General features: G+C 45.8%; 1 protein-coding gene across 2 annotated transcripts in view; it reads left to right on the plus strand.

Moving 5' to 3' along the window:
• Positions 1-15,141, plus strand: part of LOC144668435 (ADAMTS-like protein 1) — a 746,250-nt gene that overhangs the window by 269,227 nt on the left and 461,882 nt on the right. Inside the window, exon 1 of one of the 2 annotated variants that reach the window (XM_078530496.1) lies at positions 10,601-10,775. The exons of the other annotated variant lie outside the window; for it this stretch is intronic. Within the exon in view, the coding sequence (XP_078386622.1) occupies positions 10,713-10,775 (63 nt within the window). The 5' untranslated portion in view covers positions 10,601-10,712. Of the gene's footprint in view, positions 1-10,600; positions 10,776-15,141 lie in introns of those variants that run through there. 2 annotated transcript variants of the gene reach the window in all.

Here is a 15,141-nt window from a genome sequence, read left to right on the forward strand (position 1 = left end):
TGAGCTGAAAATCTAAATGATGCGCGGTGACATCGGGACACACGCCTGATGCCACCCTGCGTCATTTTACACGTTGGCGAGTCGGCCCTGACCCTGCTCACCGACTGGAAAATTTCCCCCTTAATGTTAATTTGGCCCACACCAGACTCAAAAATACAAGATAAACTAATTCATCTTTTTGAAAGTGTAATGAGGCTTTGCCCCTTTATTTTTGAAAATGTGGGCTGGGATTTTGGTGGTGGGAACCTCAGCCGGATAGATTATCCCAGCAGTGGGCGGGGCCGGAAATTCCCACCCATGGTTTTCAAAACTGGAACTTTTGCCATTTGAACAGAGACAGAGCAAACTGCTTAAAAATGCAAGGCCACATTCCAAGGTGAAGGTGAGAAACCATCCTCAGGGGAGTATGAAGAGAGAGACATTTCCTATAATCCAGGCACCCATTGAAACTCATAACTGCCTCAGGAAGAGACATTAAAAATGCAACGTACTGGATATTGAAACAATGGATGCTATAGACAGACACACCCAAAACCTCTTGGAAATGCACACTGGGGGTGAAGTATTTCAAGGCAAGGCTGCCAGCCACTACAGAGAGATTGCAAGTGACATAGATGGTGTTCTACACACTCTTCCCTAGACAAATCGACCGCTAAGTCCTTCTCTTTGGTGAATACTGATGAGAAGTACTCATTTAGTATCTCTCCCATTTCTTCTGGTTCCACACACAGACTCCCACCTCTGTCCCTGAGTGGGCCTACCCTTTCCCTGGCTACCCTGTTGCTTTTTACATATGTATAAAAGGCCTTGGGATTTTCCTTAATCCTGGTTGCCAGTGACTTTTCATGACCCCTTTTAGCCCTCCTGACTCCTTGCTTAATCTTCTTCCTACTTTCCTTATATTCTCCATGGACGTCATCTGTTCCCAGCCTTCTAGCCCTTACGAATGCTTCCCTTTTCTTTTTGACTAATCTCACAATATCCTTCATTATCCAAGGTTCCTGAAATTTGCCATACTTATCCTTCATCCTAGCAGGAACATGCCAGTCCTGAATTCTTATCAACTGATGTTTGAAAGCCCTCCATATGTCAGTTGTTGATATGCCCTCAAACATTCGCCTCCAGTCTAGATTCCTCAGTTCCTGCCTAATATTGTTATAATTAGCCTTCCTCCAATTAAGCACCTTAACCCGAGGACTCCTGTTATCCTTATCCACCAGTACCTTGAAACTGACTGAATTATGGTCACTTTTCCCGAAATGCTCCCCTACTGAAACTTCGACCACCTGGCCAGGTTCATTCCCTAATACCAGGTCCAGTATTGCCCCTTCCCTAGTTGGACTATCTACATATTGTCTCAGGAAGCCCTCCTGGATGCACCTTACAAATTCTGCACCATCCAAAGCCCTAGCACTAAGTGATGCCTAGTCAATTCCCAGTGCCGCAGGAGGCTCCGGCTGTCAAGGGAAATAGTCAACTATATCTGTCAGATGATTGGCCCTGAGATCTCCCCTACTGTGTGGGTGGACACCCCATGCCAGCGGCTCTGAAGGTCACAGTTGCCCTCCACTTCTATGCATCTGGCTCCTTCCAGGCGTCGGTGGATGATCTTTGTGGTGTCTCTCAATCAGCTGTCCACACTTGTGTCAAGCAGGTCACAGACGCTCTGTTCAGACGGGCATTGACCTTCATCCACTTCCGCTGCGACCAGGCAAGTCAGACACAGCAAGCCAGAGGCTTCGCGGCCATTGCTGGCTTCCCCCGCGTCCAGGGTGCAATAGACTGTACACATGTGGCCATCAAGGCGCCAGCAGGTGAGCCCGGTGCCTTTGTCAACAGGAAGGGCTTCCACTCCATGAACGTGCAGATAGTGTGCGATCACAGGATGCTGATTCTACAAGTCTGTGCAAGGTACCCAGGCAGCTCCCACAATGCCTACATCCACAGACACTCCCAGGTGCCGGGGCTCTTCAGTGCTCCGGCTCAGCTGGATGGTTGGCTGCTGGGTGACAAGGGCTATCCCCTCAGAAGGTAGCTCATGACGCCTCTTCACCATCCAAGAACAGAAGCTGAGCAGCGGTACAATAGGAGCCACGGCACCACAAGGGCTGTGGTGGAGAGAGCCATCAGTCTTCTCAAGATGCGCTTCCAATGCCTGGACCGCTCAGGGGGCGCACTCCAGTACCCCCCAGATGGTGTCTCTGTGATAGTGGTAGTCTGCTGCGCCCTGCATAATCTTGCGCTGGAAAGGGGGGATGCAGTTGACGATGAAGACCTTGACACCCTGGATGAGGCTGCACATGATGAATCCAGCAGTGGCTCAGAGGATGAGGAAGCACAGGGCAATGATGAGGGGCAGCACACCGACCCGCTATTACACCAAGGAGGCAGGGACACCCGGGAGACTTTAATCAAATGAACCTTCAGCTAGCTCCACACACATGGATCAGTGGGACCAGCATTGCCTGGCGCTTCCACACGTGGCACTTAGGTGCTACATCTTCCACCTCATCAGCTGCAACTAAGGGCTGAGTACAGAAGCATCAATGTCCACTCAAACACTCATGAGATGTCTGTGAAACGTACAAATGCAGCACAAAGGAAACACCCTCAGCCATGGTCAGAAAAGTGGACTTTATTCCATCCAAAATAAAGCACAAACGTCACTCAGATGTACATAATGATATAGTCCCTAATCTAGGGCCAACACAAAATTACCAGTGACAAACCCGTGGAGTGCCTAACGTGCCTTATGCTTACGTTTGCGGGTGCTACGTCTAGGTACCGCCCCATCGCTCGGAGTGGCTTGTGAGACAGCCTGCTGACTCTGCTGTCCTGTTGGCCTCGATGACCTTGTCGGCCGTCCTCTGGCCGTGGAGCCTGTGCTGGCCCCGCCTGGGAGGGAGTGGCCACTTCCAGAACTGGCACCTCTCCAGTTGTCGCAGCCTCAACGGATGCAACGGTGACTGGCAGAGGGGTGGAGGAGCTGCTGCCCTCATCCGGAGCGCCCTGAGAGGAGCTCGCAGCGACGACAGGCAGCTGCTGCACCGACGTGAGGTCACATTGGACCTCCCTGCTCACCGCAGATGGATGGGCACCGAGCTGGGATACTTGGTGCCCAGAACATCTCCCACGTTGTGAATGACCACCTGTGGCCATTACGCTGTGAGGGTTTGCAGGTCAGAGCGTAACCCAGTCAGAAGAGTCTCTATCTGATCGAAGCCCCTCTCCATGAGAGTCGCCAATCTCTCAGTGGAGGAAGCCTGAAGCTCTGTCCTGAGGTTCATGCCATCACTGACACTCTGCCTGGACGCCTCCACCACAGAGACCAAGTGAAGCACACCCTCATGCAACCCTGCCAGATGCTCCCGCGCACCCTGCCGCTTGTCCTGCAGCTGCTGCATGGCTGACATCTCCAGAGGCAGATCATCACTGCCGGACTCAGCATGTGCCTGGTCCCCTGCAGTCCTCCGGCTGCTGACGCCATCGGCACTCTCTGTCCGTGCCATCTCCTCCAGCGATTGTGAAGTGCCCTCTCCCCTGTACCCCAGGACACTAGCCGACGTTATATTCCCCACCAAAGTGTTTGTCACTGCGCTGGTGCCTGGCTGGCTGAAAGGATGTGCCGCAAGTTGCAAGTGTTGGCCCTCAGGTGTGGAGGGGGGGCTCTGGACGAGTTGGTGGTGGCCATGCGGTGGTGATGCTGAAATTAACAACAAGGACAGTGCATCAGTTAGCGTTCAGTCAGTAACAACTTTCATCCCTTTCCCCCCCAGCCTCATAAGTCGCTCACCCTTCAAGAACCTAAGGAGACGGACATTGGAGGGGTGGTAAATAGTCAAGAGGAGGCCCAAACATTACACGTTCATACAGACAGGCTGGTCAGATGGCCTAAGGAATGCCACATGGAATGTTATGTGGATAAGTGTGCGGTTAAGCACTTGGGCAAGACAAGCAAGGTACGGGAATACATGAGTAATGGTAGGACCGTGGGATGTCATGACGATTACAGGGACCTTGCTGGGCAGACCCATTAAGGTAGCAGAACAAGAACATAAGGCATTTAACAAGGTCGAAGTCAGACTTGCCTTTATTAGCCAAGGAATAGAATGTAGGAAAAGGGAGGTCATGTTGCAAGTGCAGAAAACGCTGTCGAGGCCACATCTACATTTCTGCATTCAGTTGTGACCTGTGCTTCATGGGAGGGATGGCACTGGAGTGGGGAGAGTGCAGAGGTTCCTGACCTGGATGCATGCTGTGTGTGCGTGTGTGTGTGTGCGGGTGTGTGTGTGTGCGTGTGTGTGTGTGTGAGCGTGAGTGTGTGTGTGTGTGTGTGTGAGTGTGTGTGTGTGAGTGCTTGTGTGTGTGAGTGCGTGTGTGTGTGTGCATGTGTGTGTGAGTGCGTGTGTCTGTGTGTGCGTGTGTGTGTGTGCATGTGTGTTTGTGCGTGTGTGTGTGAGTGCATGTGTGTGTGAGTGCATGTGTGTGCATGTGTGTGTGAGTGCATGTGTGTCTGTGCGTGTGTGTGTACATGTGAGCGTGTACGTGTGTGCGTGTGCCTGTGAGTGTACGTGTGAGTGTGCGTGTGTGTGTGTGTGTGTCTGTGCGTGTGAGTGTGTGTGTGCGTGTGTGTGTGCTTATCTTCAAGTTGTTGTGACTGGTATGTGCTGTGTAAAAGGTTGGGAGAAGCAGATTCAGTAATAAGTTTCAAAAGGGAAGTGAATAAATAATGAAAAAAGGAGAAATTTGCATAGCTACTGGGAGAAAACAGAGAGTGTGGGGCTAATTTGGATAACTCTTTCAAAGGGCTGTCACAGGCACGATGGGCCAAATGGCTCCCTCCCAAAAGCAGGCTCCTGCACACCTGGTAACAACATCAAGGTAAATCTCCAAGATTTGTTTACACTGGCAGGATGGAAAATCCATTTCTTCCTGCCTGGTGACATTAATAAATGTGGCGATGATTGGTACTAGCTGCACAGGATCTGTGCACTCAGATACAGCAGTTTAAGCCTTCCACAAGGCACAAAATAAAGGCCACTTAAGGATAAGTAATATTTGTTAAAATACATAGAGCCAGGGTTAACTCTTGATTTAATCATTACTTTGCAACAACCAAAATTATTGTTGGAATGAGTGTATTTCTGTAATCAATTCCATGTTGCCTGTTGGAAAGAGGAGATAAGAGACCAATGATCTTTTTCTCATTCCGAACTTTTAATCTTATGAAGGGATTTAACTTTCTAATGTCTTTAAAGTGTCCCTTTGCACAATAATTGAAACTATTGCTGCTGAATTTAATGGCACATCCAATTTGTCTTTAATAAAGTGTGTGAAGAAAGCACCATTCTTAAAATAATAGCACTTGTTAAAAATGTCACTGTCACAAAAGTTGAAGTTATTTTAATCTATCAGGATGAATTGAATAAGTTATTGGAATAGCTTCCCTTCCGCTCCTGTTTCTGTTCATATTTCTGATCCTCACTCCCCTATTCGTTCATGTTAATGGAACACTGTTACTCAGTACTCAAATATTTTGAACAAGATTCACCATTTAGTTGAACACTCGCCTGTTCAGCGAGTGTTGCTGTTTTGCTATGTGTCTGGGAATGTACAGGACAACGTTTTCAGATAGTTTGTAGCGTGTCGAGAAGAAGATGAAAAGATTTTTATTTAATTTTTCTATTATTAACATCTGTACATCATTTTAAATGTCATAAACCTGCTTTCGCTGATGAAAGAGCATGTCACATGAAATGAGAGAAACACCAGGAGAGCACCCAGACCCAAATACAAGATAAACTGACATTTCTGGGGATCAATTCTAATGCTGATATTTATCTGCACCTAAATTAAAAGAAACAGTCAAGGATAAAAGGTTGGGATCCAGGACAATCCTTTATAAAACATTTACATTTGGCAGGTTTTCAATGAGGCCTGAAAAGGTTTAGCGGCGTTTCCAGTGTATGTCGAACAGAATTTGATATTATCCATCTCCCTCACAGATGACTTTCTGTGATTTGATGGGAACAAAAGGGTTAATGATCTCCTAATTTTGCAAACAGTTTATTGCATGTTAATATTGTCCTGTTTAGTTTCTGGTTATCTAAGATGGCGGGGGGGGGATGACCTCTGTGACATCATGAGTATAGCAGACTGTTAGGCTGTCACCTTTCATTCTTTTCATTAACACCTGCCTCAGCTTGATGTCTCTGTACTATTTCTGTGAATATATATTACTAATTTCAATATGCAAGAGTGAGGGGAAAGTATGAAAAACTGGAAAATATCCTGTAGTATAGTAACACTGTTTATACCCAAGCCAGTATGAAAGGTGATCCTTCTATTTTGTCAAGAAATACCACTACTATGTGTATAAATAGAGATCATTCATTTGTAATGCTTAGCAAAATAAAATGGTACAAGAGTTTATTGTTCATAAAATAACATTTAATTTAACTGTGAATGATGCTGACCACAGTCATCACTGCAGCTTAACTAGTTATATAAGATTCAATGATCAGTGCCATTTTAGTTTACTTGCATTTTACATCCTCTTTAATGAGATCTGCTGTCGTTTTGTTCTGAAAACACTGACATTCAATTCACTGGCTATGGTTCCATTCTAACAGTAGGAGTTAGGGCTCAGTGATTATCTCCTGTTGTCTTCAGCCAAATCCAGAACCATTGCTCCTCCTTGCCTCAGTTACAGGTGCGGTACTGGCAGAGCAATTCCTATTCCAGGAAATAGAAAGGAGCTCGATCAGCTGCATTTCACAGTCAAATCTCTACTCGGTGGGTTATACGATTCTGCCTTTTTGCTCCTTCCTATCGATCTGTAATGAGCAATTCCTTAATGGATTCTTGATCTAACTCCTTTCTTCCTTTTTCATCTTGTTGTTGCTATTTCTCTCCTCTCCAGCTCACAGTAGATCCTGGGTTTGTTCAGGAACATAGAAATGTATACGATTACTTCTATTGATTAACTTCAATGAAGCAAAGGCTCTGGCTGAGTTTTTCTCTCTCACTCTATTGCCTAGAAATGTAAAGCACAGTTTGATAGTGCCTTGATCACTGCCTGTCTTGAGATCAGGTCATTGAGCACAGATCAGGGACTTGACTTAGGATCCTAGTGGTCTGTGTGCTTCAATGTTGCACTATGCAATGCAGTTACTCATTGAGCTATCAGCAAAGTTTACAGATTGTCTATGTTATTGTGACATCACAACAACACATCCATGATGCATTCTTTGCTCTTCCCATAGCAGTCTAACATCTGTGTATCTCTCTCTAGCAGATAACGAGTTCTGTTAGACAGAAGATGTCTCCAAAATTGTTACTAACCAGCAGAATGCATGTTTTAACGGTGCCTCACTGGATGATTACAGTTATGTGTCTGCTCATTGTCCCAAAGCAGAAAGCTTCACTTTCCCGCAACATTCCATCTCATTGCCCTGCCAACAGGGTGAGGTGAAGAAGTTTGAGTGACAGGCAGTCCTGGAACTTGAGCCTGTGACCTCCTGATTTAAGGTAAGTGCTTTCACATCAGTGTTCCAGGGCCACCTATTATGTATTCATTTATACTAGTGACCTGTATTTCCTTTAGTGGTGTGGCCTCTTTTGTTGCCTTGTTTTCTCTGTGTACCTTCTCATTCTCTGTTTGTAACCAGAAGACCCTCTATCCACTCAGGATTGTGCAGGTCCCAGCACGTTACCGCTGTAGCTATTCCCCTCCTACAGAGGCACTGCCAAGAATCCTTTTCTGTGTCAGATCAACATTTCACAAAGCAGGACTCCATGGTGCTATCTCCCACTCTCCCAGTGGGAGGGTCGGACCAGAAAAGGCAGGTGGCCAGAAAGAGTGGGTGTGAGGAACTGCAATCACATTTTTCTTTTAAATCGCTTGTTCATTAACTTTGATTATTTTGTCTCTGGGCTTATTCTAAAAACGACCAACTTCTTTGTTCTAATGCAAAGAGTGGGAAGGTGAGCAATGTGTTTGTGAGGCAGCCCAGGGGAGATGTGAAAGTGCAGTGGAACGAAAATCCTATTGATTCTTCATCTGTCCCTGCGAAGAACCATCAGGCTCCCACTCGACCTTTCCTTCAATAGCACGATTAAGATCTCCAGCAACGGATTTTCCAAGAAGTGCTTTAAGAAATAATGACTAACTATTAGTGTGAGTATTCATTTTCAGACTCTGAGGAGCACAGGTATCTTGGAGGATTGTGGTGTTGGAGGAGATTACAGAGGGAGGGAGGATCAAGACAATGAAGGGATTTGAAAACAAGGATGTGAATAATAAAATTGAGGTGTTGCTTGACTGGGTGACAATATAGGTCAGCAAGCTGACCATGGAAAGGGAAACAAGATATTAAAACCAATGGATAAGAAAAGGTGTATCTCATAAAAATCCCTTTCTAAAGAATTTACTTTGAATAAAACTTTGCCCCAATGAATGAGACACTGGGACAGATACCCAGGGAAAACAAGCCAAGGCTACCACCGCTGCTGGGAGTACAAGTGTTGGGACTTTACAGTAAGTCACAATCAGACTGATCTTCTTCTAGCCACTGGTTGATGGTTCATCGATTGGGTTCACACATGAAGAGTGAAGACTCAGTTGAGATACTAAAGCTTCCTGTGGGACTGAATCACAGTAAAGAGTCAGCACCTTTAGCAGTGGAGAAAACTGGCAAGGAAGGGAACAATGTATAAAATGCAAACATCATTATTACATTATCAACCTAAGTGTGAGCACAGTTAGTCAGGGAATGAATTAGAAAATCTAACGTTTTGAATCTGGTTTTTGTTTTGAATTACACACCCAGCCTATAGAAAATATGATTCTATTATTTCCACCATAATTCTGCTCTTCACTGTGAGATCAGGTGTAGGAGAGATGAATATCCTTTAGAAAGATGAGAAAAATGCCTGTGTGTCCCTGTTAATAAAGTTAATATTTTGAACTTAATGATGAGGCTTACGAAATTAATTTGTAAAGATATCCTTGGTGAAGTATAAGCAGTAAATGTAATTTTTATTTAGATGGCTGTGAAGGTGAAACACAATAAACAGAACTAGCCTTTCTGATGAAAATGATAGTGTGAAATGTTGATCAGGCCCAACTTTCACATTGATTTATAACCTTGTTTTACCTCCCCACTGCCCACCACCCACCCACCCAGCCCCCTCCCCACCCCCCAGCTCCCTCCCCACTGCCCCACCACCCACCCAGCCCCCTCCCCACCCCCCAGCCCCCTCCCCACTGCCCACCACCCACCCACCCAGCCCCCTCCCCCCCAGCCTCCTCCGCACTGCCCCACCACCCACCCAGCCCCCTCCCCAGCCCCAGCCCCCTCCCCACTGCCCACCACCTACCCACCCAGCCCCCTCCCCCCCAGCCTCCTCCCCACTGGCCCACCACCCACCCAGCCCCCTCCCCACTGGCCCACCACCCACCCAGCCCCCTCCCCCCCAGCCTCCTCCCCACTGGCCCACCACCCACCCAGCCCCCTCCCCGACAGCCCCCTCCCCACTGCCCACCACCCACCCAGCCCCCTCACCCCCCAGCCCCCTCCCTACTGCCCACCACCCACCCAGCCCCCTCACCCCCCAGCCCCCTCCCCACTGCCCACCACCCACCCAGCCCTCTCACCCCCAGCCCCCTCCCCACTGCCCACCACCCACCCAGCCCCCTCCTCCCCAGCCCCCTCCCCACTGCCCACCACCCACCCAGCCCCCTCCTCCCCAGCCTCCTCCCCACTGGCCCACCACCCACCCAGCCCCCTCAACCCCAGCCCCCTCCCCACTGGCCCCGCCGGAGCTGCAGTCAACCAACATCTTCTCACTGAGGAAAATTCTGAACACAACAGTTACAATCAGCAACTCGAAAATGTTTTCAACCAGTCATTGAGAATAAATTATACATGTCAATGAAAGCTAATGAGCAGATGATGTATGAAAGACTGTGAAATGGCCAAGTTATATCATTAGTATATTTGGAAAAGATAATTCTGCTGTTAACAATCACTTTAATCTGAGAGGGGGCTAATGGGCTTCTGTGATTAAACACACTTTACTGAGAGGCTGGAAAGAAAAACACAGTGTTTAAAAGAAGTGTGAGCTCAGTCTGTCAGACAAGATTGGTCTTAACAGCTTTTTATTATTTTCCCTGGTGTTAGAACATGGCATAACAGAATTACACACGGGCTGCCCACTGCCTGGGTGTCAGCAGCACCTCTGGAGCAGCTGGGATGCCTGATCGTTGATTGAAGTCACTCAAGACACTTGTAATGTTCAAACGAGAGAGGCAGTGCGGATGAGAGAGGAACCCACGGGGCAAAGGTTACTACAGCTGAGGCAGTTACTGTGCCTTGTGCTCACTGACTGTCAGCAAGCAGGCTGCACACACACGCACACTGCTTCCAGCTCAGGAATTTCCACCCCCCACCACAACCCCCCCACCCCCAACTCTGCCCCCTCACCGCCCCTCTTTCCTTTATTTGCATGTCTGATAAGGTAAAACCTGATTGGACAGCTGCCGTGCCTGAATTTCCAAGTTGAGAGAAGCGTGCAGCTCGTTGTTCTGCAACTGTGAGTGTTGCTGATGGGAGCAGATAGACAGGGCTGCAGTGTGTTAGCGGAGCCTTCTATGTCACAGTGCACAGAGGAACATTCCAGTTAGCAGGATCGCCAGGGCACCTACAGTGATGGACCCATGTCACTGGGCAACACCTACTGCATTCCTTCTGATCCTGATCTTTATTGTGCTGGTAAATAAACAACATTTTCTTTGCATTCTAACTTAATTCCTGAGTTCAGTTTTCTTCAGGGGAACATTCATTCCCCTTTTTTTAAATCAAATTTCTGGAGTATGAAGTTAGCTTCATTTGTATGCAGTGAAGAATTATACTTACTTTGCATAGTTTACTCTTCATTTATAGTCCAGAAATTGCAACAGGTTTTCTATGATGCCTTTAAAAATAAAACTGTTACTAAGCAACTGACATCTGTTGATAGTTAGTTTTGAGAAGTGCAAATGCTTTTTATTCCCCCAGTAAATGCTTTTCAGGATGCATGGGCTGTGTGATGTCGGGATTGGGGAGCACAGAATCGGATTGTTGTGGAACAGTGCACCTCACATATAGCAGCACACTCTACACACACAACAACATACCCTTACGCAGACTTTCTGAGATATTTGCTAAATCAATAGGAAACTGGCTCTTACTTTCATTTTGTCATTTCTTGTGCTGGGTTTTGGTGTTTTGGAAGCAAATATTGAAACTTGCAGTTTAGTATTTTAAGTGTTGTTTTTATGCAGAGCATATTTGTATAATATGAAAATGACCAATATGTAAATAATTGTTAAATGAGTGATTTTTTTTTTAAATTGCCTGTTTTCCTATCAGTGTCATCATTCCTGAGCTTGTTCCTAATGGTTGACTTGTCACTTTGAATGTGTTTAAATATGATAGCTGGTACTCTGGTGCTCTCTTATTCCTTCCTTTCTGTCCTCTGAGGAGCTAACGTCTGGTAAATACATAACTCTGACAAGCTGCTGCAGGAAAGGACTCTCGCTTTGTCAAGTGCCCTGGGACATTTTCTATTTTAAAGGGGCTAAATAAATGCAAATTATTGTTGCTTCTATGTCAAGTTACTCAGTCTAGCCACTCCCTTTTTTTTGCACGGAAGCTAATAATGTTGTAGAGAGTTAGTGCTGACAGCTTTCCTCTAGAGAGCTTTGTTAGTGTAATATTAGCCACCGTTTGAAGCTAGTCACATGCATTGTTCATCTCTCCAAAGCAGGAAAAGATACAGCAAAGCATAAGTTGTTAATGAATCTTTGCTAAAGTGACACTGTCTTTCTCCTCAAGCCTAATACTTTTTCCTTCTTTGTGTGTGTGAATGGTTAAGAGGCTGATAAGATTGTGTCAGTGAGTTGTATCAGTTAATCTAACCCTAGACATTACCTCCTTGTGAGAAAGTGCAGAGATACTGGAACTGGGATTATTCTAGACAAAATAATGGAATGCATGGCAAGCCTTGGTAGAAATTAGTCACAATAGGGAGTCCAAAGTACACAAGTGATAGGTTGGCTTACCTGTAAAGGTGTCAAAGTCACTATCCAAGCAGTCAGCATTTAAAAATCTGGCTTTATTTTGAAAACAGTAACATATATAGAGGTACCTTTCCCTTCCTTTGACACAAGGAAAGAAAACTGTGCTAAAAAGTAAGTACAATAAATACATAACCAGTTTGCCAAGAATTTCGTACTTGGATCAAGAATACGGTTAGAGTCTGGCTTTCTGTAAAGTTAAGATAAAAATGGACAGTGTCCAATAGCTGAATGTGGAACTCAGCTACTCAGAGCAGGAAAATCCTCCATTCTCATTCTTGTCCTTTGATGAGTTAGCTGGTGATAGCCTGGGTACCAACTGGGGCTTTACGGAAAGTCTTGGAATCGTTGGGCTGGGGATCAACAAGGGTATCTGCTCCTGCTCATAAACTGTGTGTGTGAGCATGTGTTTATCTGTGTGTGTGTGTGTGTGTGTGTGTATACATGTGTGACTGTGTGTGTGCATGCATATGTGTCTGTATGTATGCAGATGCATGTATTTGGATGTGTGTGTACATGTTTTTGTGTGTGTGTATGTTAGAGCAGGTGTGTGTGCATGTGCCTGTGCACACTTGTGTGGTACATGTGCGTGCATCTGCGTACATGTGTGTACGTGCGTGCATCTGCATACATGTGTGTACGTGTGTGCGTCTGCATACATGTGTGTACGTGCATGCGCCTGCGTACATGTGTGTACGCGCGTGCATCTGTGTACATGTGTGTGTACGTGCATGTGTATGTGCATATACGTACATGTATGTGTGTGTCTGTGCACATGTGTAAATGTGTGTGTACATTTAAAAAAATTAATTCATTGATGTGGTCTTCGCTGGCTGGGCCAACATTTATTGCCCACCCCTAGTTGCCCTTGAGAAGGTGGTGGTGAGCTGCCTTCTTGAACCGCTGCAGTCCATGTGGTGTAGGTACACCCACAGTACTGTTAGGGAGGGAGTTCCAGGATTTTGACCCAGTGACAGTAAAGGAACGGTGATATATTTCCAAGTCAGGATGGTGATTGACTTGGAGGGGAACTTCCAGGTGGTGGTGTTCCATTCTACCTGCTGCCCTTGTCCTTCTAGACAGTAGTGGTTATAGGTTTGGAAGATGCTATTGAAGGAGCCTTAGTGAATTCCTACAGCGCATCTTGTAGATGGTAGACACTGCTGCTACTGTGCGTCGATGGTGGAGGGAGTGAATGTTTGTGGATGAGAAGCCAATTAAGCGGGGATGCTTTGTCCTGGATGGTGTCCAGCTTCATGAGTGTTGTGGGAGCACACACACACATACACGTGCATCTTGTGGCATTTACAGATACTCCCCAAAGAGGACAATTCAGCAACATCTCACTGGTAATGATGGAAGAAGTCTACCTCACCAGGTGCACACCTTACGTGCAGTTATAAAAGTGTACATTCTGATTTCTCGCTGATGGGGAACATAATTTGGAGGGAGAATTTAATTCCGATGAGGTGGATTTTTTATGGGAATGCATGACATGCTAATACACGCAAAAGAGCTTCCTGACATTGTTCATCGGGAAGGTCGACCCGCCATTAACCCGCCTTGAAAGTCCCAAGAACTTCATCACTAAAGTCCATCCCGCCGCCAGGAAACTGATTTTTGGCCTCACGACAAATTAAGTTCCCCTGGCCACCAAGCTTCATGCTGCTGGTGGGAGCAGAAGATTCCGTCCAGGGTAACGATTCCATATAGAGAATGAGGAATGGGCAGTGAATCTGTACTTGGCGCTTGGTGATTTTGTTTGAAGGGGAATGATGGCTGAGGCACAAGAGAGAACTGTATGCTATTCTTTAAATCTTTTAACATTCATCTGAACTATCACTGAGGACCTTGGGTTAATTGCCATGATGAAAATGGCATCATTTTGATTAGCGTGTCGGCCTATTTCAATGTTCAGCTTTGATTTGCCCAGCAATGGAATCACTCCTATGATATTCCCTGTCTAGCTCATAATTGACTACTCTGGTGAAGGACTGAAGGGTGATTGACTCTCAATAGCCACACTTGAAGACAGCACCAGTTGGAGAATCTGTGCGCTGAGCCCTAAATCTGACCCACTTTCACTTCAGGTATGACTCCCCACTTGAAGCAGAGGAGTGTGGATTCACCCCTTTATTCCAGCAAAAACACAACACTTTCTGAAGAAGAGGAGGATTCAGAAAAAATATTCTTGCATTCTTAAGTGTTTAAAGAGTTTAGAATTTATTTCTGTAACATTGATGTTACATGCAACAGATGACTTTACAATATTTTTATTACACTAAAAAAATCATGCGAATCACTTCACATGTACTTGTACGTTGACATCTCACTATCGCTGGATGACAAGCAATTAATGTTACTCTGCAGAGGTGGGTGTGCATGCATGCAAACTATATTTAACAGCACCTGCAGGCAAACAACCATAAATCTCAAGATCCCATTGCTGTCACTTACCTTCAGTGAAACCCTTGACTGTGTTGTACATATACACTATCTAATAATGCTTGTGAGGCTTATGGTAACGTTCTGGAGAGCTTGTTCCACCATGCTGATGGCAGTTTTTGTTGTGTGTTATGAATGAGGTACTTCATGATGTATAATTACAGACTCGGAGCAGTTTAGTCAGTTTGCTTCTGGCATCTGATTTCTCACAAATTTGACATAGTTCATCTGAAATAAGTAATGTATATTAAAGATAAGACATTGGTTTATCTGTTGCATAAAAAGCCATTTTCAGACAGCTGTCGATTCTATTTCTGCTGATTAGGGCGGTAAAAATTGTTTTGTCATGTGTGTTCAGAATCTATTTGGGTTCTTTGGGGTTTGTCTACTCTCGCAAAGTAAGCTGCTGGAGTCTGTAGTTTGTTAAAACCATTACTCTTTACTTACAGCCATGATACACATATTGGGACCTCTGCTCCCTTCAGGTCTCTGTTACTCAATCATGTGATGTTACATCATCATTACATCAGCATCAGGTGATGTTAACCCTTTACCCTACATCTCCCCCCAAGTCT

Source organism: Cetorhinus maximus, chromosome 2 (genome assembly GCF_964194155.1).
Source record: "Cetorhinus maximus chromosome 2, sCetMax3.hap1.1, whole genome shotgun sequence".
NCBI lineage: Eukaryota > Metazoa > Chordata > Chondrichthyes > Lamniformes > Cetorhinidae > Cetorhinus > Cetorhinus maximus.